This window comes from Electrona antarctica, assembly GCF_951216825.1.
Source record: "Electrona antarctica genome assembly, chromosome: 6".
In the NCBI taxonomy this organism is placed as follows: domain Eukaryota; kingdom Metazoa; phylum Chordata; class Actinopteri; order Myctophiformes; family Myctophidae; genus Electrona; species Electrona antarctica.
In genome coordinates, this window is record NC_136811.1 from 14271711 (window position 1) to 14299129 (window position 27419).

General features: G+C 43.8%; 1 protein-coding gene across 2 annotated transcripts in view; it reads right to left on the reverse strand.

The window, feature by feature from the left end:
• Nucleotides 1-26939, reverse strand: part of chd4b (chromodomain helicase DNA binding protein 4b) — a 44175-nt gene extending 17236 nt beyond the window's left edge. The window contains exons 1-26 of one of the 2 annotated variants that reach the window (XM_079504234.1): nt 26680-26939; nt 26041-26168; nt 23552-23806; nt 22499-22614; nt 22201-22300; nt 20571-20784; nt 20306-20427; nt 19982-20114; nt 19174-19346; nt 15668-15925; nt 14457-14660; nt 12658-12872; nt 11579-11710; nt 11020-11119; nt 10344-10535; nt 9319-9519; nt 8132-8269; nt 7518-7639; nt 6722-6895; nt 5679-5820; nt 4990-5239; nt 4306-4430; nt 2451-2543; nt 1879-2023; nt 887-1062; nt 98-284 (exon numbers count right to left, since the gene is read on the reverse strand). In XM_079504234.1, coding sequence (XP_079360360.1) covers nt 98-284; nt 887-1062; nt 1879-2023; nt 2451-2543; nt 4306-4430; nt 4990-5239; nt 5679-5820; nt 6722-6895; nt 7518-7639; nt 8132-8269; nt 9319-9519; nt 10344-10535; nt 11020-11119; nt 11579-11710; nt 12658-12872; nt 14457-14660; nt 15668-15925; nt 19174-19346; nt 19982-20114; nt 20306-20427; nt 20571-20784; nt 22201-22300; nt 22499-22614; nt 23552-23806; nt 26041-26168; nt 26680-26749 — 4165 coding nt within the window. In that variant the 5' untranslated portion in view covers nt 26750-26939. Of the gene's footprint in view, nt 1-97; nt 288-886; nt 1063-1878; nt 2024-2450; nt 2544-4305; nt 4431-4989; nt 5240-5678; nt 5821-6721; nt 6896-7517; nt 7640-8131; nt 8270-9318; nt 9520-10343; nt 10536-11019; nt 11120-11578; nt 11711-12657; nt 12873-14456; nt 14661-15667; nt 15926-19173; nt 19347-19981; nt 20115-20305; nt 20428-20570; nt 20785-22200; nt 22301-22498; nt 22615-23551; nt 23807-26040; nt 26169-26679 lie in introns of both variants that reach the window. The other variant, XM_079504233.1, reaches the window with a different exon arrangement.
• Between the last annotated feature and the right edge of the window lie 480 nt (nt 26940-27419).

Sequence of the window (27419 nt, forward strand, 5' to 3'; positions counted from 1 at the left end):
GGGAGGGGGGGTCCTTGAAATTAAAAAGGTTTTGAGAACCACTGACGTGGAGAGCACAAGGTTAAGTGTATGTCGGTGATGAGCGTTTGTTCTGTACCCCGTCTGATACCGCGGTCCTCCTGGGAGCCGTCGTTGTAATTGACAGGCTTGCGGGTTCTTTTGCCCTTGCCCAGGTTGCGGGCGAGGTCCTCTTGCTGCTGCTCGTAGTGATGTCGCAGCAGCTTCTCCCAGTAGTCTGGGTCCACGCTCTCCTCCTGCTTGATCACCTCCCGCACCTCCTCCTCCTCCTGGAGAGGAGTGTGTCACACACAACACACAACACACAACACACACACACACACACACACACACACACACACACACACACACACACACACACACACACACACACACACACACACACACATGGAGAATGTCTCATTAGAAATGCAGTGCATACCCAGGAAACCTGGGTGTACATTTGAAAAATGCACTTTTCAACTTGGATGTAGATGAGTCTGCTTAAATGACCATATAATGGTGGCCTGGAATGTTTCGCTTATTGACTATGCCTCGCCATATACTTTACTGCTGGCCATTGCTACAAAGCATACCATGGTTTGTTTGGTCTCCAAGGAAGCCAATGTGTTTTAATGCACTTTAAAGCATGAATTGATTTGAGAAGTCTTAACAGAAAAGTGTTCCTGGAGAATCTCTGGTTTGATTTACCAACGAAAATCAAATGTCTATGACTTATAAACAAACATGTTTAGCAAACATTGAGGCAAATATTCTAAGATGAAATGCATTTCAATGACATTGGATCAAATTTGTAAACAAATACACAGATAAATATGAAGCAATGAATGGCCTGTACTGTACAGTACACACACACACACACACACACCTCCTCCTCCTCGTCCTTGACCACATATTGTGCAACTTTGAAGGAACTGAGGTACTCGTTCATGCTCTGTATCTCGGTGTCGTCGGTGGCTTCTGTCTGATTTCTGTCCAGAAGACGGTCGATGGCCTTGTCATCATAGTGGATCACCTGGCTGTCATCCTCCTTGTCACCTCCCGCTAGACAGACAGACAGACAGACAGACAGACAGACAGACAGACATGTGAATACAAACATTATAAACCCGTGTGCAGCCTGAACTCCTCAGGCAGTAGACAAAGACAAATCCCTCCTTAAAAGTTATTTCCGAAATGTGTAACTTCTAGAATAAAGTTTACTATAATTGAAAATAAATGTTCATTTTATATGAAACCTAGTTTATTTCTACACCGAGGATTCTGTCCAACATTTCCTTTACCTCCGACAGTACAAGAACACAGCCTTAACACACGCTTTTACTCTGAAGCCCCTCCCCCGGAAACAATCCGGAAGAAAACCGGAGAAATATTTTGTTAGCTTTACTTGGTCTCGAGTCTATTATATCGCTAGAAGCTCCAAAGCATTCATATTTTGAACGAGAGGCATGTTGAAGTCAGAAATGAAGCACGTAGTATATCCATCAGATCAAAACCACGGAGAGCGCCCTGGATTAGGAGAGACGAGGCATTCTTTCTGCCGCGCTAACAGCTAACCGATATGAAGGCAGAGCGAAGCGACGGGTGCCTGAGAGTCTGTCAAAAAATTTAAAAAAAAGGAAAAAATTCAGAATATTCTTCTCTCGCCTGATATCATTGAGGACGCGCCAGGACGTGTACACACGTCCTTTGTACGCGTCGATTGGGTTCCCTAGGACGTGTGGAGCCGTCCTACGGACGGAAACGGTTAAGGTGGTTGCACACGCGTTTTTTCGGAAAACCGACAGAAAACGCTGCTAAACATCCGAAAAACGCATCCAGTGTGCAACCACCTTTACTGTTGATAATAAGTGGACTCACCCATGAGTCCCAGCTCATCCTTGAAGAGTTCTTCTGTGCCAAACTTGAGGATGTCGTCCAGCTCCTGTTTGGACATGGAGCCGGTCTTGGAGCCCAGACCAGGTCTGACCACCAGGTGGGTCAGCATCATCTTCTTCTTAGCAACCTAAGGGAGGAGAGGGACCGTTTGTACCACAGATAATCCTTCTGTAATGTGTCTTTTACAAACAAAAAATAATCAATTTCGATTTCATTACATATGCACATGTTTTATTATTGCTAAAGCCTTAGAAGACGAGTAGTATTTATTGTCCCAAAGAGGGAGTTTTGATCCATCAAGGAACATGTACAAATTCCATTTAAACCCTATACACTAGCAGCCTGCCAGAGCTCCATGTCCACTACTTCTTCCCCTCTGCACCAAATCTCTCACAATGTGACTCAAATGAGCTTATAGATCCGTTATTTCGGCAGAATGTTCGCTCCAGAACTAGGGACTCTACTCTAGGGTTTATGTGGAATTAAGCAACTCAACATGGAAGAGAGTAAAAAGCTGAGATAATACCATGTGTCTTTCAGTCAGTTTCACTCACCTGGGTGATCCTCTCCTCTACAGAGGCCTTGGTGACAAAGCGATAGATCATCACCTTCTTGTTCTGTCCGATACGGTGGGCCCTGCTGAATGCCTAAGAGAGAGAGAGAGACAGAGAAACTTTATCAGCATGTAACTGTCACATGTTGGCTGTCAGCTGGTAGTGACATGTGCACATTCTGACATAACTGGACAGTGGACAGTGATATCAAGTCTACATGATTATCTCAAATGAACAGTGTACAATGACACAAGCATAACTGCTATACAGTGATGTAAATAGGTTTCCAATGTAATGAGTCCCGGGATGCAGGGATGGTCTTTTAGATGAGTCCCAGGGACATTTTACGAGTCCCACTTCAACAACGTTAGGAATCATATTTTGCCACTTTTACAAATTGCAGCATTTAACTCCCATTTCATTGTATTTGGTTATAATGTGTTTATATTCATGTAGAAAACAGAAAAAGAAATTATTATTATAACTAAAGCTAGAAAAATAAACTAGTATAAAAAACAGTACAGTAGTACAGTAGTGTACCCCGTGAATGCATAGGTCGTTGTTTTATTGCGTCCCTTAACTATAAACTGCGTTTTGGGATGCAAAATGCACCCTATTTTAATCTCTGGGCTATACCTTACCACTAAGCTGTACTCCGTTACATGATTATTTCTTCACAGCCACTTGGTACAAGATTGTAAGTCCCATTCATGTATTAAAGGGATAGTTCAGATTTTTTGAACTTAAGTTGTATGAAATACTTGCCATTAATATAGTGGTTGCAACTGTATTAATTGATTGCCCGAGTCCCATGGTGGGAGTTCTGCTCTGGTTTTGGTCAATATTAAGTAGTTCCGGTCATTTTGTGGGGGGCACTGGGGCCACGCAGTAAAAGTAAATTAATCCACAAAACGAACGTAATTTGTATTGTTGACCTATTTCTAAAATATTAGCGCGACTTTCGTTCAACTTTGACCCCTCTATCACATGGAACTATTTTTTGGGCGTAGTGATATGGACACAAAAAACATAGTTCTGTGTGATAGAGGGGTAAAAAAAGAACGAAAGTTGCACTAATATTTTAGAAATAGGTCAACAATACAAATGACGTTAGTTTTGTGGATTAATTTACTTTTACTGTGTGGCCCCCAGTGCCCCCCACAAAATGACCGGAACTACTTGATATTTCACCAAAACCAGAGCAGAACTCCCACCATGGGACTCGGGCAACCACTATATTAATGGCAAGTATTTCATACAACTTAAGTTCAAAAAATCTGAACTATCCCTTTAACCCTCAGTAAGGAAACATCCGTCATACATCTCTACATGTCATGTCTTAAATGTCAGCTGTCAGTCTAAAACTGGGAGACGTGTCCTTCAGCCTAGATCAGGGGTGGGCAACTGGCGGCCCGGGGGCCACATGCGGCCCCCACCTTCACTTAATGTGGCCCTCAGGTGAATGTCAGAATACTGATATAATATTGGTTTCAGCTGTTACAATTCCACAACATGCAAACATGACCCGCTTTAATTACTTCAGTCTAAATTAGTAGCTCATTGCTCAACACAAGTATAATTAAAGGCATTACATAAAAATGTTAATTTTCAGGATTCCATTTCCAATTCAAAAATAGCAAAAAAATTATTCAAGATTTAAATTTGAATATAGCAAAAATAGCCGATCTACAAGCTCAAAACGCGAGCTTGTAGATCGGCTATTTTTGCTACGACAGTAATGTATGGCCCTAGGGGGTGAGTGTGGAAATATAGTGGCCCTCTCCATCGTCAAAGTTGCCCACCCCTGGCCTAGATGCAAAGCGTTGCCTCGTCTTGACTCTGCCTGGCTGTGTACCTGGATGTCATTGTGAGGGTTCCAGTCAGAGTCATAGATGACCACAGTGTCAGCGGTTGCCAGGTTGATGCCCAGACCGCCGGCTCTGGTGGAGAGGAGAAAGGCGAACTGAGGAGCTCCAGGGGCTGTGTGTTGGGCAGGGGAGAGTACACAGGGGCGAGAAAGAAACAATGCTTTACTTGACAATTAAAAGTCGAGAGAGGAGGCAACCCGGGTCATTAAACGTATCAAAGTTATCCGTGAGATTTCACCCATTGCAAAAAATACAAAAATACGTCAAGAGGAACTCGGGATCCACATGGGAACGGTGTGGCTAAAATAATCACTTGCTTAAAATTAAATATGTATATATTTGTATTTATATTTTTTCCCTAATGAACAACTGACTGTATTGTGTATGTGCTGCTCGCCATTTTCTTTTGTTTGTTTGTTTTGTTTTGTTTCTGTGCTTTTTGTTTTTCTTTCTTTTGTCGTTTTATTGTATTGTGCTTATAATTTATACCTTTATAGTTTGTCTCACTTTATCGATACATTTGATTCATCTTTATGTGAAAACATAAAAATTCAATAAAAAGTTATTAAAAAAAAAAAAAGTATTATGGGAATTATTGTTCTTTAAATTATATCACTAAGTAAAAAGAAAATCAGACAATATTTTGACAACTTCCTTCCATCACGTCTTACCGTTAAAGCGGTCGATGGCCTCCTGCCTCATGGCTCCGGTCACTCCTCCGTCAATCCTCTCATACTTGTATCCCTCGTTCTCCAGGAAGTCCTCCAGCAGGTCCAACATCTTTGTCATCTGGGAGAACACCAGCACCCTGTGTCCTCCATCCTTCAGCTTCCTCATCATCTTCTGGAGCAGCGTCAGTTTCCCCGACGCCTTGGTCAGAGCACCGCCCTCGTACATGCCGTTGGGGATTTTTGGTGCCTCCTGCACGCGGGGAAACAGAGTTTGTGCGGTATTCAACACGAGTACAAACATACATTTTAAACTCAGCAAATGTAAGCAAGTCTCAGCATTTAGTTTAACCCATTTTTGGACTGAGGCCGATTCTAAAAAAGCTTATTATCATCAGTCAGCTCCTCCTGGTAATAAAAGAAAAATGTGAAAAAAATATGAAAAATGTTTTTCATATTTTTCAATAAGTATATCATCAACGTGCCCCCAACATTTTATGAAATTTCAGGCAGAGTGGGGAAAGAAACATTGCTCCCCAAAAATCCTGTAATTTTCTTAATGTTACTGTGATTAAGGGTGATGTGAGTTACCAGGAGATCGCCAAATGACTCATATCAACAATAAAGAACGTCCATAAGATATTATAGCTAGTATGGCTGTCTGATGATGGCCATGGGACCGTGGGTCGTACCAGTGCAGCTCCAGGAAAGAGGTAGGGGTGATTGCAACACTTCTTGAGGTCCATCACCACGTTGAGAAGAGACACCTGGTTTCCTCCTCCACGGGTGTTCAAGGCCTCAAAGTTACGCGTCAAGATGAACTTGTAATATTTCCTGCATCACAACAATCAAAAGGAAAGAAATGTTAAAATGAACAATAATTCAAATTTATAATCACTTTATAATGGACAATTTACTTTTCGGGCAAGTGGGGCGGGCATGACCTTTGGGCAAGTACAACATGATCTGTACTTGCCCGATGGGCAAGTGCCTCTGAGACCTTCGTGTCAACCCCTGCATAGAGCTTAACACATTCAGACCGTAGGACGTGTACAAACGTCATAGCTAATCCAACCGATGGATCCAGTGGACGTGTACACATGTCATAGCGCTTTTTTATCGATATCAAACAAAAAATTAAAATTCTGATTTATTTTATTTTTTGGGGGGCTTGGCCTCTCCTTCTGCACCAAACTCCTTGCTGTTTCGTGCATGCGCGCTGCCGTTCACTTCCTTGTTTACGGCTCAGAAAGAATACCTCGTATCTCCTAATCTAGGAGTTTTGAGTTTTGAGGGGGTTTTTTTTGGCTTTCGCCTTTATTTTATATTTTTTATGGAGGGACAGACAGTAGGCTGACAGGAAATGGGGAGAGAGATGGGGGGAAGACATGCAGTAAAGGCCGTCGCGATCGGGAGGGAGTCGAACCCGCGGCACACTGCCAGACTGGATTACCAGCCAAGGTGCCTGGACCACTGAGCCATGGCCCAGGTCACATGGTTTTGAGTTTTAACCAGATGGGCATACTTCTGTCTTCATTTCTGACTCCAACATGCTCTCGTTTAAAATATTAACGCTTCTAGAGAGACTTTAGCATAATCATTGCGAGGTAATGATGCAACATTATGCCTCCCGGTTTGTGTACAGAACGGAAGGGGGGGGGCTTTCAGAGTAAAAGCTGCCATATCTGCCTGGCACCCCGAGCTCCTATTTTGAAAGAAATCCTCATTAACTCACTTCTGCATGGGGCTGAGCTCCACCCGGACGATGAGCTCAGTCTTGGATGGCATGTGTTTGAAGACGTCGGCCTTCAGTCTCCTCAGCATGTGGGGTCCCAGCATGTCGTGGAGCTTCTTGATCTGGTCCTCTTTAGCGATGTCTGCAAACTCCTCCAGGAAACCCTCAAGGTTGCTGCAGACAGAGAGGGGAATAATGAAAGCTAGGGAACTGGATTCTATTTTTAAAATGAGACACCGTTGCAGCCACTCGTAGGACGACAATTTCTGGTAGGTGTTCGAGAGGTCATGGACAAACGTGTGCTTGTTTAAAAATGTTGCTTAATCGTGTTAAACTGCATAGGAAAATAGCTCATTTCATAGCACATCTTAAGTCTAGCATTAGTTCACTCTCATGCCAGTTGAAACAGTTTAATTTCCGTTTATTTTTTTGTCCAGCTGTCAGATTTATCAACACCATTATTCTGCATCATTATTCAATATTCTTACGCTGGGATTGGCATTGTCGTAAGGTGACTCTACGTGACTCTCCAGTGTTCCATTGATAAATATAAATACATTATGACAACTAAATAATTTAAAATTAAATGTAGGTCTTTTCTACTTATAGTTCCATTATTTCATTTCAGAGGACTTCATTTGCACTTTTTGCAACTCTGGCAAACAGGTTTCAACTGGCATGAGAGAGTATAGATGAGAGAATGGCTGCTTTTGGTTGAACGATTCCTTTACAAAAAGGTGATAGTAATGCAAGAATGTGTGATGTGAACAGGCAAGGGAGAGCAGAGCATACTGACTTGAATCTCACTGGAGTGAGGAAGTTGAGCAGGTGGAAAAGTTCTTCCAGGTTGTTCTGTAGAGGCGTTCCTGTCAACAGCAGTTTGTGCTGCAGAGGGTAGTTGTTCAATATACGGAAGAACTGACCACAAATGGAGAGAGAGACAAGAGACAGACAGATATTAACCACTTAGACCCAATATACCTCATTGGCTGGGTTCACCCCAGGGGTCGATACTTGGAGCCCTTTTCCCACAATTTCTTTGAAAAACGCACAAAACGGGAAGTAAACAATGTGACGTTGAGCTTGCAGATCGACTACTTTTGGAGCCTTTAGATATAGCAAAATACAGAACAACAAATACAATATTGAAAGTACAGACAGACACATTACAATCATAACAACAGCTCCGACAGTCTCTCGAGACACAATGAAAATTGAGCGGATGACTTCCTCTACTTCCTTTTTCACCTTTGCAGTTGCATAATACATAAATCCTACTACTATAAATCAAATTAGTTTAAATGGAAATTCAAAAAGCTATATTATAAAGATGAAAAAAATAGCTGATCTATGCAATGCAGCGATGCGAACATTTTTCAAAAGGTCAAAATGTTTGTGTGTGTTTCTCACCTTGGACTGGTTGTTCTTGAGTCTGTGAGCCTCGTCTACAACCAGACAGGCCCAGTCGATGGAGCCCAGCACAGCTTGGTCTATTGTTATCAGCTCGTAGGAGGTCAGCAGGACGTGAAACTTGACTTGAGAGTCTTTCTGTAAAGTCCAAAGGAAAAGGGAGTCACGTTTTTGGTCATAACTTGCATGGCAGGGAAGCATTCAGCATCATAACATACTGACTGTACTTAACTGCATAATTAACCTCATGAACCCTAGCGTCCCTCTTCTCATATGAACGTATGAAGCCTGTACACAAACGTGAGTACTATACACGTTTGTTGAATTAATTTATGTAAGTGGATACACTTACATTTCTTAATAGAAGAGCAGGAAGACTAGCCTGGCTAATAAGCCAGACTCAAATCACACTGTCGTGTGGTATTTGAGTCTGGAGATGCTGTGTATGGATCTTGTTTCCCGGGGGGCGGGTTCAAACATTTTCTCTTTGACGCAATTGGTCAGAGCTACTGTCAGTCAAAGGTCTCAAGCATTGAACGTCAATGTACCAAAGCCCGCCCATATTGCATACCGTGTCCCGATTGGCCACACCAGTTCTCTGGTGTAGGAAATGGGCGTACAATTGAGCCTCTCCAGGCGGTAATCCGCCGGCAGGCAATTTGTTTTTGCCAACGGCTGATTCGGTCTGGCTTATTAGCCAGGCTACAGGAAGACCACCAGTTATAGGCTTTAAGTGGTTAAGCTGCTATCCATAACCTTTTTTGTGCATAAAACATGATTTTGACAGATCTGTATTGTAGAACATGTTAATAATATAACTGGTGGTCTCCCTGCTCTTCTATTAAGAAATGTAAGTGGGTTGGACCACTTCTCAAATGGATATGGTTAAACATTTGCACTGGGAACCTGGGTTCGAATTGTGGCTAGCCATGGCATGAAAGTTACGGATTGCAGCTTTAATATGATTGCACAATGTAAATGTAACCTTCAAAATGTCAGTTCGAGTTACATTACATTTACAGCAACATAAATGCAGTACAGAATAAAGGTCCTTACACTATACACACACCAGGGGCGTTTCTTCATGCAATTAATTCAGCCAAAAATATTTTCTTTTGTGCTGTTGTTTATAATGTATTTGTCGCGCCCCAGGTGTGTGAAGACCCTCGATGTGATCGCGGGCTTACCCTCATCTTGGAGGCCTTTTTCCCTCCGCGGATAGCGTTGCCCTCGAAGGAGAACTCGTTCTCTCTGATGACCGCCCTGCTGTCCTTGTCACCCACGTACGTCACCACATACATGTCGGGGGCCCACAGCTCAAACTCTCTCTCCCAGTTGATGATGGTGGACAGGGGAGCGCTCACCAGGAACGGACCCTTGGAGTGACCCTGAAGCATGGGAAAGCAAAATAAAATCTCACGACTGAAAAAAATGTTGCTAGGCCAAGTCCTAATTTGTGAAAGGAGTCACCACACACTTTATTATTTACTTATACACTTTATTATTACTATATTTATGATGTTTTCCAAGGACTAAAAAATAAATAAAAAAAAGAGCAGCATATAATTATGTTATGAATCATATTTAAGTTGTTTCCAGGAACATTTGCTTTAATCTTGGTAAATGCGAAATAAACAAGAAAATAATACTTGATTGAATGGTAACGGTAAATGTTCCAATATTCAAAAGATTATTTAAAACAATTATCCACTATAAATAATCACTATGCTCTAGTGCACTGGTTCTCGTCGTTTGTACACTCTCAACGTTATATTAACACAGATACCTTTACTGTGTAGATTGGGGACCCACAGATAAAACATTTGATCAAATGGGGGTTTGTGGCCTAATGAGTATCAAACTAGGGCTCCTTGAAACAAAAAATCACACCCGTGTGAACTGAGTGGTGTAAGGTCTTATATAGACTGATCAACTGTGGTCTGACGTAATGAAATCACACCCGTGTGAACTGGGTGACCATAGCAACCATGCTCATTTTTTGGTACGAACAGACACGTAAACTAACATGTTTGAAATGAAATCACACCCGTGTGAACTGGGTGACCATAGCAACCATGCTCATTTTTTGGTACGAACAGACACGTAAACTAACAAAGCCAGTTGTAGGAGTGGTTTACACCACTCAAAAAGGCTGAGAAGAAGTACTGCTCTAGTGGCAGGAAGCCGGCGAACCCAACACATTGCTCCATACCTCCTTATACAGCGAGTAGAGAAAGACGGCTGTCTGTACTGTCTTCCCCAGACCCATCTCGTCTGCTAGGATGGTGTCCGTGGCCTGAGCCCAGGAGAACCTCAGCCAGTTCAGACCCTCCAGCTGGTATGGATGCAGGGTCCCCAGTTTGAGGTCTAGGTACTCAGGCTGACGGTCAAACTTGATGGTGGGCTGGAGAAGAGAGGAAAAAAACATGTAGTTTTATGTTGACAGTCAAGAGAGGCAGATAGGACATACAGAGAGAGGAGGATGTGTGTCTGTATATATATATACACTAGTGTATACAGTGTGTTCAATTATTATTCCTCCCTCTATGTGACAAACTGTCACATAGAGGGAGGAATAATCATAGCATGAACCAACCTTATAACCCTTGAAGTCAGGATGGATTGGAAGGATTACCCTTTGATTGTAATAAAAAACTAAAATGTATTTTATTTATTTATTAAATCCTTTGCACAGAAGTAATGACAATGTCGCATCTGAATTCCAATTTGTAATGTCAGATTTGTTACTAGTGTAGAGAATTTCTGGACTCTAGCATTTAGTGCAGCAGCAGGCAGGCTTCAGATCTAATCTTTTTTAGTTTTTTGATATACAGTATACTTTGTTTGTTTATTGAAAGTTTACATTGATATTTTAGATCTAGTCTTACATCAGTTATTGGGTTGGCCGGGGGTTTCTCCAACTTCTTGACTTTGACCAGCTTCTTTAGCTTCTTGCTCGGTTTGCCCTCCTCACCCATCAGCAGCTCTCTGACAAGAGGAAACGTTGACAACAAAAAAAAGTTTGGCATCTAATATTAACACATTGAGAGCCCATGCAATACTGCCCAAAATCACTTTCACCTAGAAAATCCATTCACATTTTTTATAATTCAGCTGACTGTGGAGACACATGCTGGAACTTTTTACTTTGAAATGTTTTATAGTTTCTGAGTTATTTAATTTAAACGCCAAATGCATTCTCAATGGCGAAAACACAAACTTTGGCAACACGTGTTAAAAAAAATATTTTTTTGAAAGACGTCCACAGACGTCTTGGGCTATGCACGTGCGGTAATACCCAGGACGTCCACAGACGTTTTGGGCACAAAATGTGTTAAGTATGTTGCTGTTCACACTCACAGCAACAAAACCATGCCCATAGAATACAAATAAATATGTTTATTCTAAGAATATGAATAGTGGAAATACATGTATCGTTGTATGTACCTGTGATTCCAGTAGGTCTGTTTGTACATGTCGTACTCGGGGATATCCATGTCCTCTCCCTCCCAGGAGGCCTGGTCGTAGGCAAGGTCCCTCCACTTGATCAGGTAGTGCACGTTGCTCTTCTTATCGATGCTGATAGTCAGAACAACATGGGTTTAATTACAACTAATTAGACTGTTCTCATCCAATGAACAGAGCGTTCATTAGCCTGCACCACAGAGAGAGAGATTCACCAAGATTAACCCATTTTGGGCGGGAACCCCTTTTGGTGTTAGCATTATGTTATGCTTTAGCTATTGAAAAATAGCAGATCTACAAGCTCATAGCGCGCCACCGAGTGGCGCGCTACGAGCTTGTAGGTCTGCTATTTTTGAAAAATCGAAGAACCACTGACATAGAAACATAGCTTTTTCAGAAAACTGTCAGGATGTAGAAGACATTTTTAGAATCTGATCTCAGGTCAGAATGGGTTAAACTAGTGTTAGTGTGCAAACAGTCCCGACTGTTCTATTCTGGTGGCGAGCATTCAGTACGGATATTTCTTGTAGAGTGAAAACAGGAGGGGGCCTAATATAGAGCCCTGGGGAACTAAGCATATGGGGTTCAAGTGGTTAACCTACATGTATGCCTACTACTGGCTTTGAATCAAATCCCTCAGATTTCTTGCCAAGTTGCTCAGCTAAAATAGGGGGCACACAATAGTTCCACATTAGGGGTTCTCAAAATGATCCATGCCAAGCAAGAAACCCCGAATAGCCATAGCCTCTGGCTATTGCAACATTTCGTTAAATCCGCCGATCTACAACATGATGATCCCCTACACACTGCATCACAGTGCGTCACCGACGTAGGGTCCATTGGGCCGCGTGGGCTGTGGCCCAGTCAGTTTAGAGCTGACCCAGTCTAACTTCGAAGAGAGGGGACGAAAAAACATGGTCCCCCAAACCGTTCACACTTCACACCTATCGACACAATCCACATATTGTGTGTGTGGATTGTGTGTGTGTGTGTGTGTGCATATGTGCGACTTTTGTGTGTGTGTGTGTGTGTGTGTGTGTGCGTGCGTGCATGTGTCTCACCTGTGGTTTAGGATGCGGTGAATCATCAGCCACTCCATCTTGACTCCGTAGCGGTAGAACTCGGCCTCCATGTGGACGTACAGCGGGTCTTTCATCTTCCTCTTGGAGACCTTCTCTAGGTCCAGTCCCTCCAGACCAAAGTCCACCAGCGGGGGCTCGTCCATGTCCGTCTTCCTCTGGTAGTTCCGGAACATCACCTGGCAGTTCAGCTCCAGCTGGGGCGGGAGAGAACGGTCACAGCATCGGTTTAATCTCAATCCCAACGTCTGATATACTGTATATTGTCGCTGTTGGGGCGGAAAATGTTAATCTCTATATTTATAATTATATATTATATTTTAAGTATATATTATATTTAACTTATAAATTAAGTTTTACACAAAAATGAATACTCAATTGCATAGTTTGTTACCTTGCAGATCTGCTATTTTTGACAATATAATGACTTACCTCATTTACACTGGCAGACAAATCTAGCCTGAACCAGATGTGTGCCACATCGAGATTGAAATCCGATTGGTTAAATGAGTCCAACATGTCTCATGACTCATTTCAACAAATCAGATTCCAATCTGGATGTGGCTCAGATCTGATTCCGGCTGGATTTGGCTGCCAGTGTAAATGGGGCCTTAATGACAAACTCACTAGTCCATGACCATCAGTCCATGGAGGATATGGGACTGCAACCACAACTACATATCCCATAGTCTACGGGTCGGTGGACCATTCACAAAAAAAACAAATAAACAGCTTACATTTTGGAAAAGTGACAAATTTGCTTTGTCACTCTCTTCATATGACAATGGTCAATGACGGTGCAAGTTTTGATCAATTCATCAACCCACTAAGCAGAAGATGCATTCATTCAATACATAGTAGGATGACAAGTATTAAAAACAGCTTGTAACTAAATAATTAAAGAACATTAGAACATTTGGAACACCATTTCCTTAAAAGTAATGGTTTTGATTAGTAAAGGTTTCCGCCTGGCAGCGTCAATATACTGTATGTCCCACCCTGACAAAAAGGTTTTATTCATTCGTTTCCAATCAAATTGTTTCCTTTTATTTCACGTCAATGTCTTGCCATTAAACTACACTTCCAGGGTAAACTGCAGGGCTTCATATTATTAAGTTAACATCCAAATATTGTAAAATGTGTAAACCAAAGGTATGGCTCCCCCATATCTTGCAAGCATGATTGAACCCTACAAACCCTCCCGCGCACACAGATCAGCCAACGCAGGGAAGCTGGAAGTAACCTCACTAAAAACACCGGGACAACGCTCCACACGTCCCAAACTCTTCTCCCTTCTGGCCCCAAAACTGTGGAATGCACTTCCCGTTGCAATCAGAACTGCAGCATCACTCACGATCTTCCGCCGTAGTCTGAAAACCCACCTTTTCAGACTCCATCATGGCCCATAGCACTTACCCTACCCCCTTAGACAGCACTTTTTAGACTTATAGCATGTCATGTAGACAGCACAATAATTGCATTGTATGTAGTCATAGCACTTCATAGTATATATGTACAGCATAGTTTAGCATATATGTATAGTTTATATGTATAGTGTCATTATATAGATATGTTCTAGTTACGTTCTTAGCTTACGCATGTTTCTTGATAAATGCATTTTACATATGTGATGTATTCCCATGTTTTTGTTCTTGCTTAATGTAAATCGCTCTGGATTAAGAGCGTCTGCTAAATGCCTAAATTGTAAACCCGAAACAAGAAAAATGCAAATCTTTAGTCAATTATTTTAGAAAGGAATGTGTGTGCATCTGCGTGTTTACCTGTAGCTCCGCCACCCAGGAGCAGTGCCAGTAGGAGAGGTTGCACCACTTGACGAAGAACTCCCTCTCCCTGCGTCCTACCAAAGGCGGGGGGTCTGGGGCATCGGCCGCTAGGTCGGCGGGCCGGAGGACGGGCGTAGGGGCCGGAGGCTCGCCCCATCGCCAGATCAGAACCTTCTGAACTTTGCCCTTCATGCCCGGGCACTGCAAGACCAAGACGGACAGGCAGGATGAGTGTATTATCAGACAGAGAACACATGCCAGAGATTTCTATAGATTTTTTTTGTTTGATCTTTCTTGATATTTTAATGGCGTATTTTGATCTTCTATTGTATTCTTACTGTAGTTGTAACCTTGTGTTTTTGTAATTTCTTTCCCACACGGATCAGTAAGGTATCTTATCTTTGTCTAGTTTGGCGTCTAAATACTGAACACAATGAGAAAAAGATTTGATGTTCTGTGTTTTGTTGGGTCTTTGAAAATCAATTTAAGGTGTCAGATTTAAAAAATCATTGGCCGTTCATGCCATATCAACCAATGTTGCTGGGAATGTGCGTCAGGGTTCTGAAGGGTAAACACAGGACATGACACTGACTGCGTAGTGCTTACACATTATACAATGCTGTGGCATTATCTGCAGATTGAGAAATAAGGAGCTCAATGTATAGCGTACAGATGGCACGGTTTATCTAAAATCATGCAGGTTCTCCCACCCACCCACCCACGCACACGCACACACACACACACACACACACACACACACACACACACACACACACACACACACACACACACACACACACACACACACACACACACACACACACACACAGAGAGAAAGGCTCTGTCTTTTTTTCCTTTATCTCCTGCACGAACGTGCGTGAGATGAAAATCTGCAAGCCACATGCACTCTCCAACACGCACAGGCATACCAGGCTCACGCTCACGGCCGCGCGCGTGAGCCGTGCGCAAACACACACAAGCACTCATGCGCGCACACAGGGACGTGCAAATACGCAGCCCCCACACTCGCACGCAGGCTCAAAGGCAAACACTTTAAAGATACTGCACATTCAAGCTCACGCACAAACGCACACTGGCACCCACCCACCACCACCACCACCACACACACACAGACATAACGCACACAGACACCCACATGCGCGCAGCCGCACGCTAGAGTCTTGCACGGCCCAGTGCACATCTCTCACCGTGCAGCGGGGGCAGATCCACTCTCCGTTGGGGATTTCTGGCAGGGGGGGGTTGAGGCAGTGGATGTGGTAGGAGGAGGGGCAGGTGTCACAACACAGCAGTTCCCCTCCGTCCTTGCACACCCGGCAGAACTCGATGTGGTGATCATCCTCCTCTTCCACGCCGCCGCCCTCCTCGACTCGCATCTCGTCCTCCTCCTCGGCCTCGCCGTCGGACGGCAGCTCCTCTCGGGCCTCCCACTGGATGCCTTCCTTCTCCTGGAGGACGAAGGCATAGTGTGTGAGACAGACACGGGGAAAGAGAAAGGAAAAGAGACAGAGAGAGAGAAAGAAACAAAGAGGTTTGCTTAGCAAAAAAATACTCTCTGGGCTTTAAAAAAAAAGATATTACATCTACAAACTGTCAGTCATTTTTTATTAAAATAATACTCTGAGTATGAGACATTTCCCATGCTGCTCTAGCAACGTTTTTGGACCCGTCTAACAGACGTGCCGACAGTCACAGCAATTGAAACAAGGAGAGAGGGCGTTGTGTGTGCGTGTGTGGAGCCGGGTGGGGGGGTGGGAGGGTTTGCACACACACACACACGCACAGACAGGGAAGGTATGCGGAACGGAGCGCGCGAGAGACGGGGGGGAGGGGAGGGGGAGCTGTTGGGTGCGAGGAGGAGGTTTCAAAGGCACCGGGTAGGGGGGGAGGGGAACAGAGCAGGCGCGCGTGCATGTGTGCGCGCATGCATGCATGCATGGGCGTGCACGTACCGCAGAAATGGAATGGGTGTTGAGGGGAGGGTAGAGGAGAGGAAATGGGGGGTGGGGGGAGACGGGGGTGAGAAAGAGAGCAAGGCGTGTGGTTAGGAATGGGAGACTGACTGGAACATGAGTCGGGAATGGGGGCTTCGGGGAAGGGGTGGGGGTGGGCTGGCATGGTATAGCAGTGAAGGACAAAGAGCTAAAGAGGGCACATGTAGAACCCCCCCCCACACACACACACACACACACACACACAGACAAAAAGGTCAAATTTACAATTAACCACATGTATGTATATCCACTGTATATCCTAATCTTGGGCGAACGCGAACATTCTGTGAAAATAGCAGATCTAAAAAGATCACATGTCGCATTCTGGGCTTGTATGTCTGGCAAAGAATAAAGGAGGGGGGCCTAACACGGAGCCCTGGGGGACTCCCTTCAACTAAGGGTTTACAGTAAGCGGTTAACGCCAATTACCGTGCCTTACTATACGGTCAATTAGAAGGGGGGCATTTAATCTAAAAAACATTACAACACACCACAAAACATATATCCCTAAACACTATCTCCCATCTTGACCCAACTCAATTGTATTCAGTGCCAATGACTAGAGAACAATTACTTGTCCTCAGGAGGATGCTTGTTCCATGTTATTTTAAATACAGCTCATTACAAACAAAGAGGTAGGAGCGCACACCGATAGTCGGGAGGTGCTGCTGACCACGGGAGATAAACTCTGCTGACCAGCAGGTCAGCAACTCGTAGTCACCATGCAAATACTTTCTTTTAAGATGACCCAACGTTTTGGCAGACGATGCCTTCTTCAGGGTATCAGCTCATACAGCTCAGGGAAACCACGACAGCGAACAAAAATAAATACATCCCGCCAAAAATAACAGCATGGCCTGAAGACTTTACGGCACCAACCACTGACTGGGTTAGCACTGTGTCTGTGACTTGGGCTTTTTACACATTCAAATAATAAAACTAAACCTTATAGTCCAATGGCCAAATTAACTACTCTAATTAACTTCCAATTACAGCGAGATCCTCTCACATGGATAATCAATTACGCCACATAAATACTGATTATTATAATGACCCACTACAAGCAGGGGTCATATATTATATAAGTTATGCACGTTCGTTGACAAATATCCCAGAAGCAGATACCTTGTGTGTGTGTGTGTGTGTGTGTGTGTGTGTGTGTGTGTGTGTGTGTGTGTGTGTGTGTGTGTGTGTGTGTGTGTGTGAGATTTAAAGCCTCATTTAAAGGGAAACATATTTTTTTTTTGCAAAAAAATATATGTTAACACTCTAATCGCCCGGGGTTATTTAATCCATTAAATCACAGCGCCCAGCGATTTATAGCAGCGGAGCACATTTAGCGACGCACCAGGTGCTATCCCGGATGTAGCTGAAGTAGCGTGATGTAGCCAAAACACTTCCGAGGCGATCGACAACAACAGGAGCTACGATAAATTCTAACACGACTAGCGACGGGACCGTGATGGGCCGTCTAACACATAATCTTTGCTTAGAATTGGACAAGAATGATTTAGATCAAGAGTCATTCACGTTTTAAGATTTTCGGTCTCATCGGCTAAAATGGGGGAGAACATTATCGATGACGTCCCACCGGGAAATAACATTGAATGTTGCGCAACAGACGCTCCCAGCCTGTGGAGCGATGCGATGGGTTTTGATATCAATAAATCTCCGTCCTTTTATTAATCTCTGTCCTGAGTGCTGGTCGTTACTAACTGAAAGAACGGAGAACTCCGTCCTTGCCGCTCGGGGTGTTAATGACGTTTAGAAGATTTAGAACACTTTCCTGGGGGTCTTTTAGATTTTAGCAGTGAGCCCAGTGTCTCTGATGTCATGGACACTGGGCTCACTTCCTGGACTACATGTTGTCTCGGTAAGACAGCCCTCCCCCTATCCACAAGGAGCAGTGCACCAAAGCATTGTGGGAATTGTAGTCCAGGAAGGAAGTGAGCCCAGTGTCCATGACATAGAGACACTAGGCTCACTGCTAAAATCTAAAATATCTAAAACCACATATTACACACATAAAGACCCCCAGGAAAGTGTTCTAAATCTTCTAAACGTCATTAACATTTTTTTTGTGTCCCTTTAAGCTTCTGAAGATAAACATTCCACATTTTTCGCTTAAAAATAAGTTATTATTAGAATAATAATTATTGGCCTGGGCCAGCCTAGAGGTCCAGGCACCTAGGGTGGTAATCCAGCCTGACAGTGTGTCGCGGGTTCGGGTTCCGATCCCGACAACCTTTGCTGTGTGTCTTCCCCTCCATCTCTCTCCCCATTTCCTGTCACCCTACTGTGATCTATCAATAAAGGCAAAAATCGGCCTGGGCCATGGCTCAGTGGTCCAGGCACCTTGGCTGGTAATCCAGTCTGGCAGTGTGCCGCGGGTTCGACTCCCGATCCCGACGGCCTTTACTGCATGTCTCCCCCCCCCCATCTCTCTCCCCATTTCCTGTCACCCTACTGTGATCTATCAATAAAAGGCAAAAATCCCCCAAAATAATAATAATTAGGGCGGACCTCTTTTTTTATAGTCAAAGCTTCATACACGCTGAAATTAAATGAAACATGTTGCAGCAGCAGGCCATATAATGCCAAACAAATTACATAGATTATTATTATTATTGGCAAGTGACGCCACCACCACCATACAACAAAACATACAAAATAATGCGTTTTACGGTACCCAGTCTACTCACACAATGCGGGCAACTCCATTTGCCCTCGGGAGCCTTCTCCATGTCAGGGTCCAGACACACCATGTGGTACGCCCGAGGACAGGTGTCACAGAGAATGATCTCCCCTCCCTGCTGACACACCTCGCAGTAGTCCTGGTGGTCCGTCTCGTAGCCGTCGCCCTCTTCCGTCTCCACTGTACGCAGGAAACAACGGAGATATGACACGGATAGTCCCTTTAACCACATAGAACCCTAGCGTCCCTATTCTTTGGCCAAAATAACAGATCTACGAGTATATAGCTGGTTTAACCCTTTTGGTGTTAGCATCATGTTATGCTTTAGCTATTAAAAAATATCAGATCTACAAGCTCATACGAGCTTGTAGGTCTGCTATTTTTTTTTAAACGACTGACATAGAAACATAGCTTTTTCAGAAAACTGTCAGGATGTAGAAGACATTTTTAGAATCTGATCTCAGGTCAAAATGGGTTAAGTGGTCAAGAGGCCGTTCGTAAATGCAAGAGCCACGCACAACCGTACCACTGAAATTGGCATCTTCCTTATAATCTCTTTACGTCCATGTTCTCTTGTACCACGTGTGAGTCCAAATAACAGACGAGTGTGTCTAGTATGTGCATGCCATGCAGATATATGACTGCATCATGTTATGCTTTAGCTATTAAAAAATAGCAGATCTACAAGCTCATAGCGCGCCACCGAGTGGCACGCTACGAGCTTGTAGGTCTGCTATTTTTGAAAAATCGAAGAACGACTGACATAGAAACATAGCTTTTTCAGAAAACTGCACAGGGTTTTTCTTTTTGCCAACCTTTCTTCTTCTTCTTGGCACCTTTGGGCTTCTTCTTGGAGCGGTTGCTGCGGTTGGATCCGTCCGACACGGCGAAGCTCCCGTCGTCAAAGTCGCTGTCTGCATCTGGGTGATCTGGCTCGTCATCATCACTCTGTCAGAGAGGAATCGAGGATGGTGAGAATATTTAGTTGGCATTCAGTATTTTGTGTCTGTCTTTATAGAGGTGCCTGAAGGGATCACAACCACTGCACGTCTCATACATCCTCCTGTCTAAACTCTGTTTATCTATACACTGTGTGAAACTAAACAGAATTAATCAGAAGGAAAGAATTAGATTCTCACAGAAGAACGTTTCCTCTTGCTATTGAAGCCTCCCAGTTTGATCTTGAGCGGAGCCACCTTCTTGGCTTTGGGTTTTGGTGGTGCTTTAGGAGTGGGCTTGGACTTTCTGCGAGCATTGGGACCTGAGTGAACACAGCCAGAAGAGAGGAGTTCATGCCAACATTCATTCCCACATTACAAAAAAACACAGAGTAAAAATGGTGTTTCATTAATTCATCCACTCCTCCTGACATCCAATGTACAACCAGTACATCCAATGTGTTACCTTTGCCCTCTTTGGTTTTGGCCTTGCGAAGTGGGAGTGCGGGAGGTGCCGGGGCTGTGGGGATGGCAACAGGGGCAGCAGGAGCGGGTTTAGGTGTAGGTGGGGTGGCGGCTCGTGGAGCCTCTGGCTTTTCTTCTGCCCCCGCACTCACCATGTTTTCTACAGTCGCAGCCACGTTTGCTGCTGCCAAGGCTGCGTTGGCAGTGGCACAACCCTACATTGGGAGACACTCAGAGTCAGAGACATACATGGAGATGGTCAGAGGCAATCAGAGACACAAAGACATGTAGAGACGATCAGAGACAGAGTCAGGGACTTGCAGACTCAGAGACACACGCTCAAGAGACATGCAGAGTATCAGAGACACAGAAAGGGTGAGAGATACAGAGTCAGAGACATACAGGGAGTCAGGGACAAAGAGAGAGTATCAGAGACAGAGTGAGACATACAGGGAGTCAGGGACAAAGAGAGAGTATCAGAGACAGAGTGAGAGACATACAAGGAGTCAGGGACAAAGAGAGAGTATCAGAGAGAGTGAGAGACATACAGGGAGTCAGGGACAAAGAGAGAGTATCAGAGACAGAGTGAGAGACATACAGGGAGTCAGGGACAAAGAGAGAGTATCAGAGACAGAGTGAGAGACATACAGGGAGTCAGGGACAAAGAGAGAGTATCAGAGACAGAGTGAGAGACATACAGGGAGTCAGGGACAAAGAGAGAGTATCAGAGACACAGAGTCAGAGACATACAGGGAGTCAGGGACAAAGAGAGAGTATCAGAGACACAGAGTCAGCGACATACAGGGAGTCAGGGACAAAGAGAGAGTATCAGAGACAGTGAGAGACATATAGAGAGTCAGGGACAAAGAGAGCAAATCAGAGACAATGAGAGGGAGTAGGAGACAGACAGAGTCAGAGAGAGAATCAGAGACACAGAGTCAGCGACATACAGGGAGTCAGGGACAAAGAGAGAGTATCAGAGACACAGAGTCAGAGACATACAGGGAGTCAGGGACAAAGAGAGTATCAGAGACACAGAGTCAGAGACATACATGGAGTCAGGGACAAAGCAAATCAGAGACAATGAGAGGGAGTAGGAGACAGACAGAGTCTAGCGAGTGTAGCAAAGCTATTACAATGTTCCACAATGTGTGAAACAAAACAAGATCAATACCGACAACCGACAACCAGCACTACAAGACAGTAATTGTATATACTGTCGGTATATCCAAATTGGAAGGATTTGGATATATCGAAGCATGTGTCCGACTCCGTAGTGAGGTGTGTCATTGCAGCTACATTGAACCCAGCTCAGCTTCCATTTGTAACTTTGTAGCTTTTGCAGCAGCTACAAAAGTCAGATGCAAATACTTTTTGCTTTGGTTGGCATCTATTACTTTGTAATGGCTAATTTATATTATATAATATTTATATATAAGATCTATCTTTGTGGCACGACCTGCCAACTGGGGAAATATTAGTATTAAAATACATCTAAATACGTCATTTTTGCCATAGGGTCATGTGACAAACTATAAATTAAGCCTAGCCTCCTCAGGCTCTTTATTTAAAGGAAGTAGATTTCACAACCACCGCCTACTCAACAAGAGATTCTACAGGTTTAATAATACCTTGAGTGGGTTGTTGGTGCTGAATTCCCTCCACTTGGCCATCATCAAGGTCATCATCTTCGATACAGCGATCTTGGGGTTTTTAGCTGCAATGAGTGGTCTACAATAGCATGGGGAAGACGATAAGAGGGCTTTTGTATTCATACGCGCCAAGAATATCATCTACATCTAGGGAGAAACTCGATGATTTAACGGTATATTTGAAAAATAATAATAATAACAGTTAACAAATACACGCCAATATCAAATGTTAGCCAGCCTGCAACACCTCCTCAACATGAGTGGAACGTGTCCGTACCTGACAAACTGGCTGAAGGCCTTGTAGTTGGTGAGAGAGCTGTAGTCGTCCTGGGTGAAAACGTGGTCGATGTCCTTCATCCCCCACGCTTCAAGGAGCTGAGAGGAGCTTTTAGGCTGAGGGTGGGGTGCAGACGGATGGGAAGCCACATAGTGGAGGTTAGCTCAGCTGGAGTTTCACTTTTAAAGCCATCGAGATATTTATTACTCAATTCCCACATCAGTCAATGTTCAATTGGGTTTGATTACATGCAGTGTCATATCCCAAATTTGGACCCATCCAAAATAAATGTCCATTATATAATGGAAAGAACATAATGCAACTAAATTAAATAAAACATTGTGTACATACGACGATGTTGAAAACGCAATATAAATAAATACTAAAAATATTTACAGTGTATGCTTCATGCTTGCAATACTGTACATCTAAACATATTGCCCCGAATATCAGGAACCACAGACAGTTTTTCAAACTACTACTACAAAACAAAGGGAAATACACTACAATTAAGCCATTATAAAGTGTATATAGTTTATTCTACTCAACTCAAAGCTTAAGCCATGAAAGACACACAGAGGTCCATAATCTTTAACTCTTGAGAGCGTAAAAATATTGTTAAACATCTGCATTACTTAATTTACAAGAAGTCTACACAATTAGAGAATGGAGAATTGTCATTTGATCAACGTTTGACTGTACTCCTATGGCAGTACCAACATCGATACAGCACGGAATTGTGGACAAAATCTTATCCAACGACAACAACAAAATATTCTAAGTCTTGGGTCTGAGGGGCGAAATCTCATCAAATAGTGGCCCATGGCTCAAATGCCGAATACACAATGGACCTTGATATGAAAAGGGTTGAAAACCACTGTATCCCCATTTGAAACGATGATGTAACAGGGCTGGGAATCCACAGGGACCCCCTCGAAGACGGACCCCTGAGTGTTCCCGGAACACACCACTGTCTTACAGAATCCAGAGGGTTCCGTTTCCACAAGAAAGAGTTACTCTGTCCATCAGAGTTAGGTCATCCTTCAGTCTTACCTGAGTGTCGTCCTCATCATCGTCGTCCTCTGGCTCGGGATCTTTACGTTTGCTTTTTGAGCTTGACACACTTCCTTTTTCTGCTGAACCCCCACCACCCTTCTTCTTGTCTTTGGCGGAGCTGGAACGCCTCTTCTTTTTCCTCCCGGGGGCGTAATCGCTTCCTTCGCTCTCCGAGCGTGCCCCTCCCTCCTCTGCATCCCTCTCTGGTCCCACCACTCCTAGCGGGGGCTCTGGGGAACTCACCGGCAACTCCTGCAAGACAGGAGCACAAAAGAGTAAAGGTTGCTTTTAAAGGCGGTTAAGATAAGATACAATCTTTATTAATCCCACTGGGGAAATGTGGCAATGCTGGATCCATTTCACATCACAAAGACAAAAGGTAGAAGAGGTGATCTGTGACATTAGACACCAAACCCACATAATTGCGACTTGGCCTGTTACACCTGGTACATTGTTCAATGCTTTGATTGTTGATCATTTCACAATATTAGGGCTGCATAACTGCCAAGTGATAATATTCCACATAATAAATTACAAAAGTGCAATAATGTAATTGAATAAACTAAACCATACAGGTTAATCCAGGTTAGGTTGATGATCCCAATGTTGAGCAAAAAATAATCAGGATATTTGTTACATTAGATTGTTTACTTTTCTGATTCTGTTGACCAACTGTTGACTAGGTTGACTTGACTTGACTTGACTACTGCAACACAACTCAGCTCTACTCTGAAACTAGTTTCATGCAACAGCCTGATTCAAAATGATGGTACAATACTAGTGGTGCATTCAATTAATCGATATGGCTATATATCGATCGACAATCCGGACGATAGGTGAATCGATCGAGAGGCTGCTGTATCGATAGAGCAATAAACGGCATGAATTATCTGGGTGACGCAGTATTGCCAAACGTACCTCTGTTTAACGTTATCAAAGCCCCCCTTGCGAGTTGCAAAGCACTGCCTTCTCAGACCCCTTGTTAGGATGTTTAGACATTCATTTTAATTTAAAGATCTCTGTGGGCCTGAAAGTGCTTTATTGTATTTGCGCAACATGGCCATTATTTTGAATAAACGTTTCATCGAGATATGATATATCGATATATATTCGTATTGTGGCCTCTGTATCGTGATACATATCTTTCGTGAGATTGCAAGCAATATCCACCACTATACCATACCAGGTGAAGATGTTACATAAAATGACTATACTGTAGTGTAACTGATCACTTCAAGTGCTCGATTTTAACTCAACATATATCATCCTAGTTGTTTAATACAGTATTTATACATGATTCAGGTTTGCTTGCTATCTGACAGCACCCGCATTGTTTAAGTCCTTGACCTCTTTTGCTGCTTTGGTCTCTGCCTGAGTAGCCATTCTTTCATCCATACTCGTTTAGCCTTTTTAGGCCATGTTTTTTTCCTCTAGCTCCAGCATATTGACAAGCATTAGTACACTGATAGCTCTCTCCCATTTCCCGATATACAACCATGATGGAATGGAACAAAGTGATATGACACGAATGAAATGAATCATCCAGCGTGAAAACAATACAGAAGCTGCATAATGAACTGTAGTCACAATGACACATAAAAGATGATATCATGGAAATGATAGAAAGTGATGCGATGGATGAAAACAATACCAATCTAGCAAAAATAGTGGAATAATATCATATTGAATTGAAGGGGTTACATGTGTGATTTATTCTTAAATGATTCACGGAAAGGAAATCATGTTTAAACGCAATGCAATTGCAACCTGCAACTAGTCCTATTAGCCACACCACTCCTGCCATCTGCTTAGTTACCTGGTCAATGAATGATCAAACATAAAATCTAATGATAAGAGCTTCTCAAGACGTCCCACATTTGTCAACTACTACTCAGAACAGCTTTAAACAACTGGAATATAACCCGATGTCAGTGGGAAGTGGAAAAGACACAAGCTTTTGACAAGACAAGGCGTAGCGTGGCACTGAAAATGACAAAAAGGTATGCTCCTCTACTAGCAATATCATAACCCACGATGAAATGCACGTGTAATGCACGAGCAAAAAGACCTGAGGTAAGTTCAGTTCAAGCATAACGTTAAAAATGGTTGTGTTTGGATAGGAGTTAACGATCTAATAAGGGTCCATTTACCAACTCTCCATCATTTAGCTGGGGACCTGGCTGAAACCTCCTCAAGGACCACTGGTGGTCCACGGACCACTCGTTGAAAGCCAGTGCTCTAGGACTAGGAGCATCAAACCAGTAAAACTATTTGAGTCTCCAGGGCTACATTATGTAAGATCAGGTAAATATCGTTTTGGTTATAGAGTATATGTGTGTGGTTAAAGATCTGGGGACTGGGGAGAGTGCACGGTTGGCCAAACTCCCAGATTCTGAGCTTCTAGTATAAATTGCCTACTGATGATGATACCCACACATGCAGTGTGCCATCATCACTGTGTCCATGACAGGCAGCTATACCCTTACCTCTCTGATGACGGGTCTCTGTCGCTTGCTGCTCCTGCTCTCTCGGCTGCTCTTCTTTGCCTTCTTCTTCTTCTTGGTCTTAGTGGGCAGCTCTTGGGCCACAGCAGCATCCTGCGCCTCATCCTCATCTGTCAGTGATACAGATTCATTCATTGCTGTCAAAAAAACAAAACATATCCTTCTGACACTCCCCCACGCGGACACGGTGCACCACCACCACCACTATACAGTACATTGTGCCGTGCACTGCGTGCGTGCACCCGCACAACAACTTAGCAAGCAAAATGGTCGTGCGCGCGAAGCTCGCGCTGATCCACCACCACGCGCGTGCACATGTCACGCACGGTTAGCACGCACGCACACGCCAACAACCCCGTGAATGACACAATACAGCGGCGTGTTGCAAACTTAGAACCTTTTAGACAACATTCACGTTGGTTCAAAGTTTGACACTACGCAATGTTTCCAAACCATGCAGCACCGGCTTATCCTGCTGGAATGACTGCAAAAAAACTGTAAACAGTAAACACCCAAGTTAGCTAACTAATCTATCATGGCCGACGGCTAGCATTAGCTAGGCGAGCTTAAGTCAAGAGATGTATAACCTCCTATATTGTTATTTAAAAAAATCTAGCTTACCGTGGTGAAGCGAGTGCTCGTCTGTCGGCCCGAAGTCGAGACGACTCTCCTCATCATCGCTGGCCGACATTTCTTTTAGTAATTAATTCTATATTCCAGCAACGCGAATTAATCCCCCCTCTCTCTCTCTCTCTCTCTCTCTTAAACCTTGCTCGCTCGGCAAGGGAGGAGGGAGAATGACGTCGGGTCGGTGGAGAACAGACCGGGGGTGTCCAGGAAGGGAGGGAGGTGTGCGTGCGAGTCTGTGTGCGTTTGTGTCTGTGTGTGTGTGTGTGTGAGGGGGGGGAGTCGAGGAGGTTGGGGGGGTGGATGTGTGTGTGTGGGGAGGGGGGCCGGGGGGGGGGGGGGGGGGCTGAAAGAGAAGATAATATATAATATTAATCCTCGTTTCATTTCCTTCAAATAACTCGCCTGCTAATTGGACACCTGCCTGCCCTAACAAGTTGGTTAACTGGATTATCTACAATGATATGACATATTAAGTGGTTGATATTGATTTCATTTGTTTGAATGAAGGAAAGTGTGGCAGCTGGACACACCCATCCATCATGCTGACAAACACGTTGTATTAAACTCACAATATAATAGGGGAAACTTAAAAGTATTGAAACTTACTGTAGTGTGAGTGTGCAGTCCCGGGTCGAGGTCTCTCTCTCTCTCTCTCTCCCTCCCTCTCTGCAAGAATAGGCTAACAACTGTGGTGTTACCTGTTCGTGCAGCTGTTGCTACTATTTAGAGAG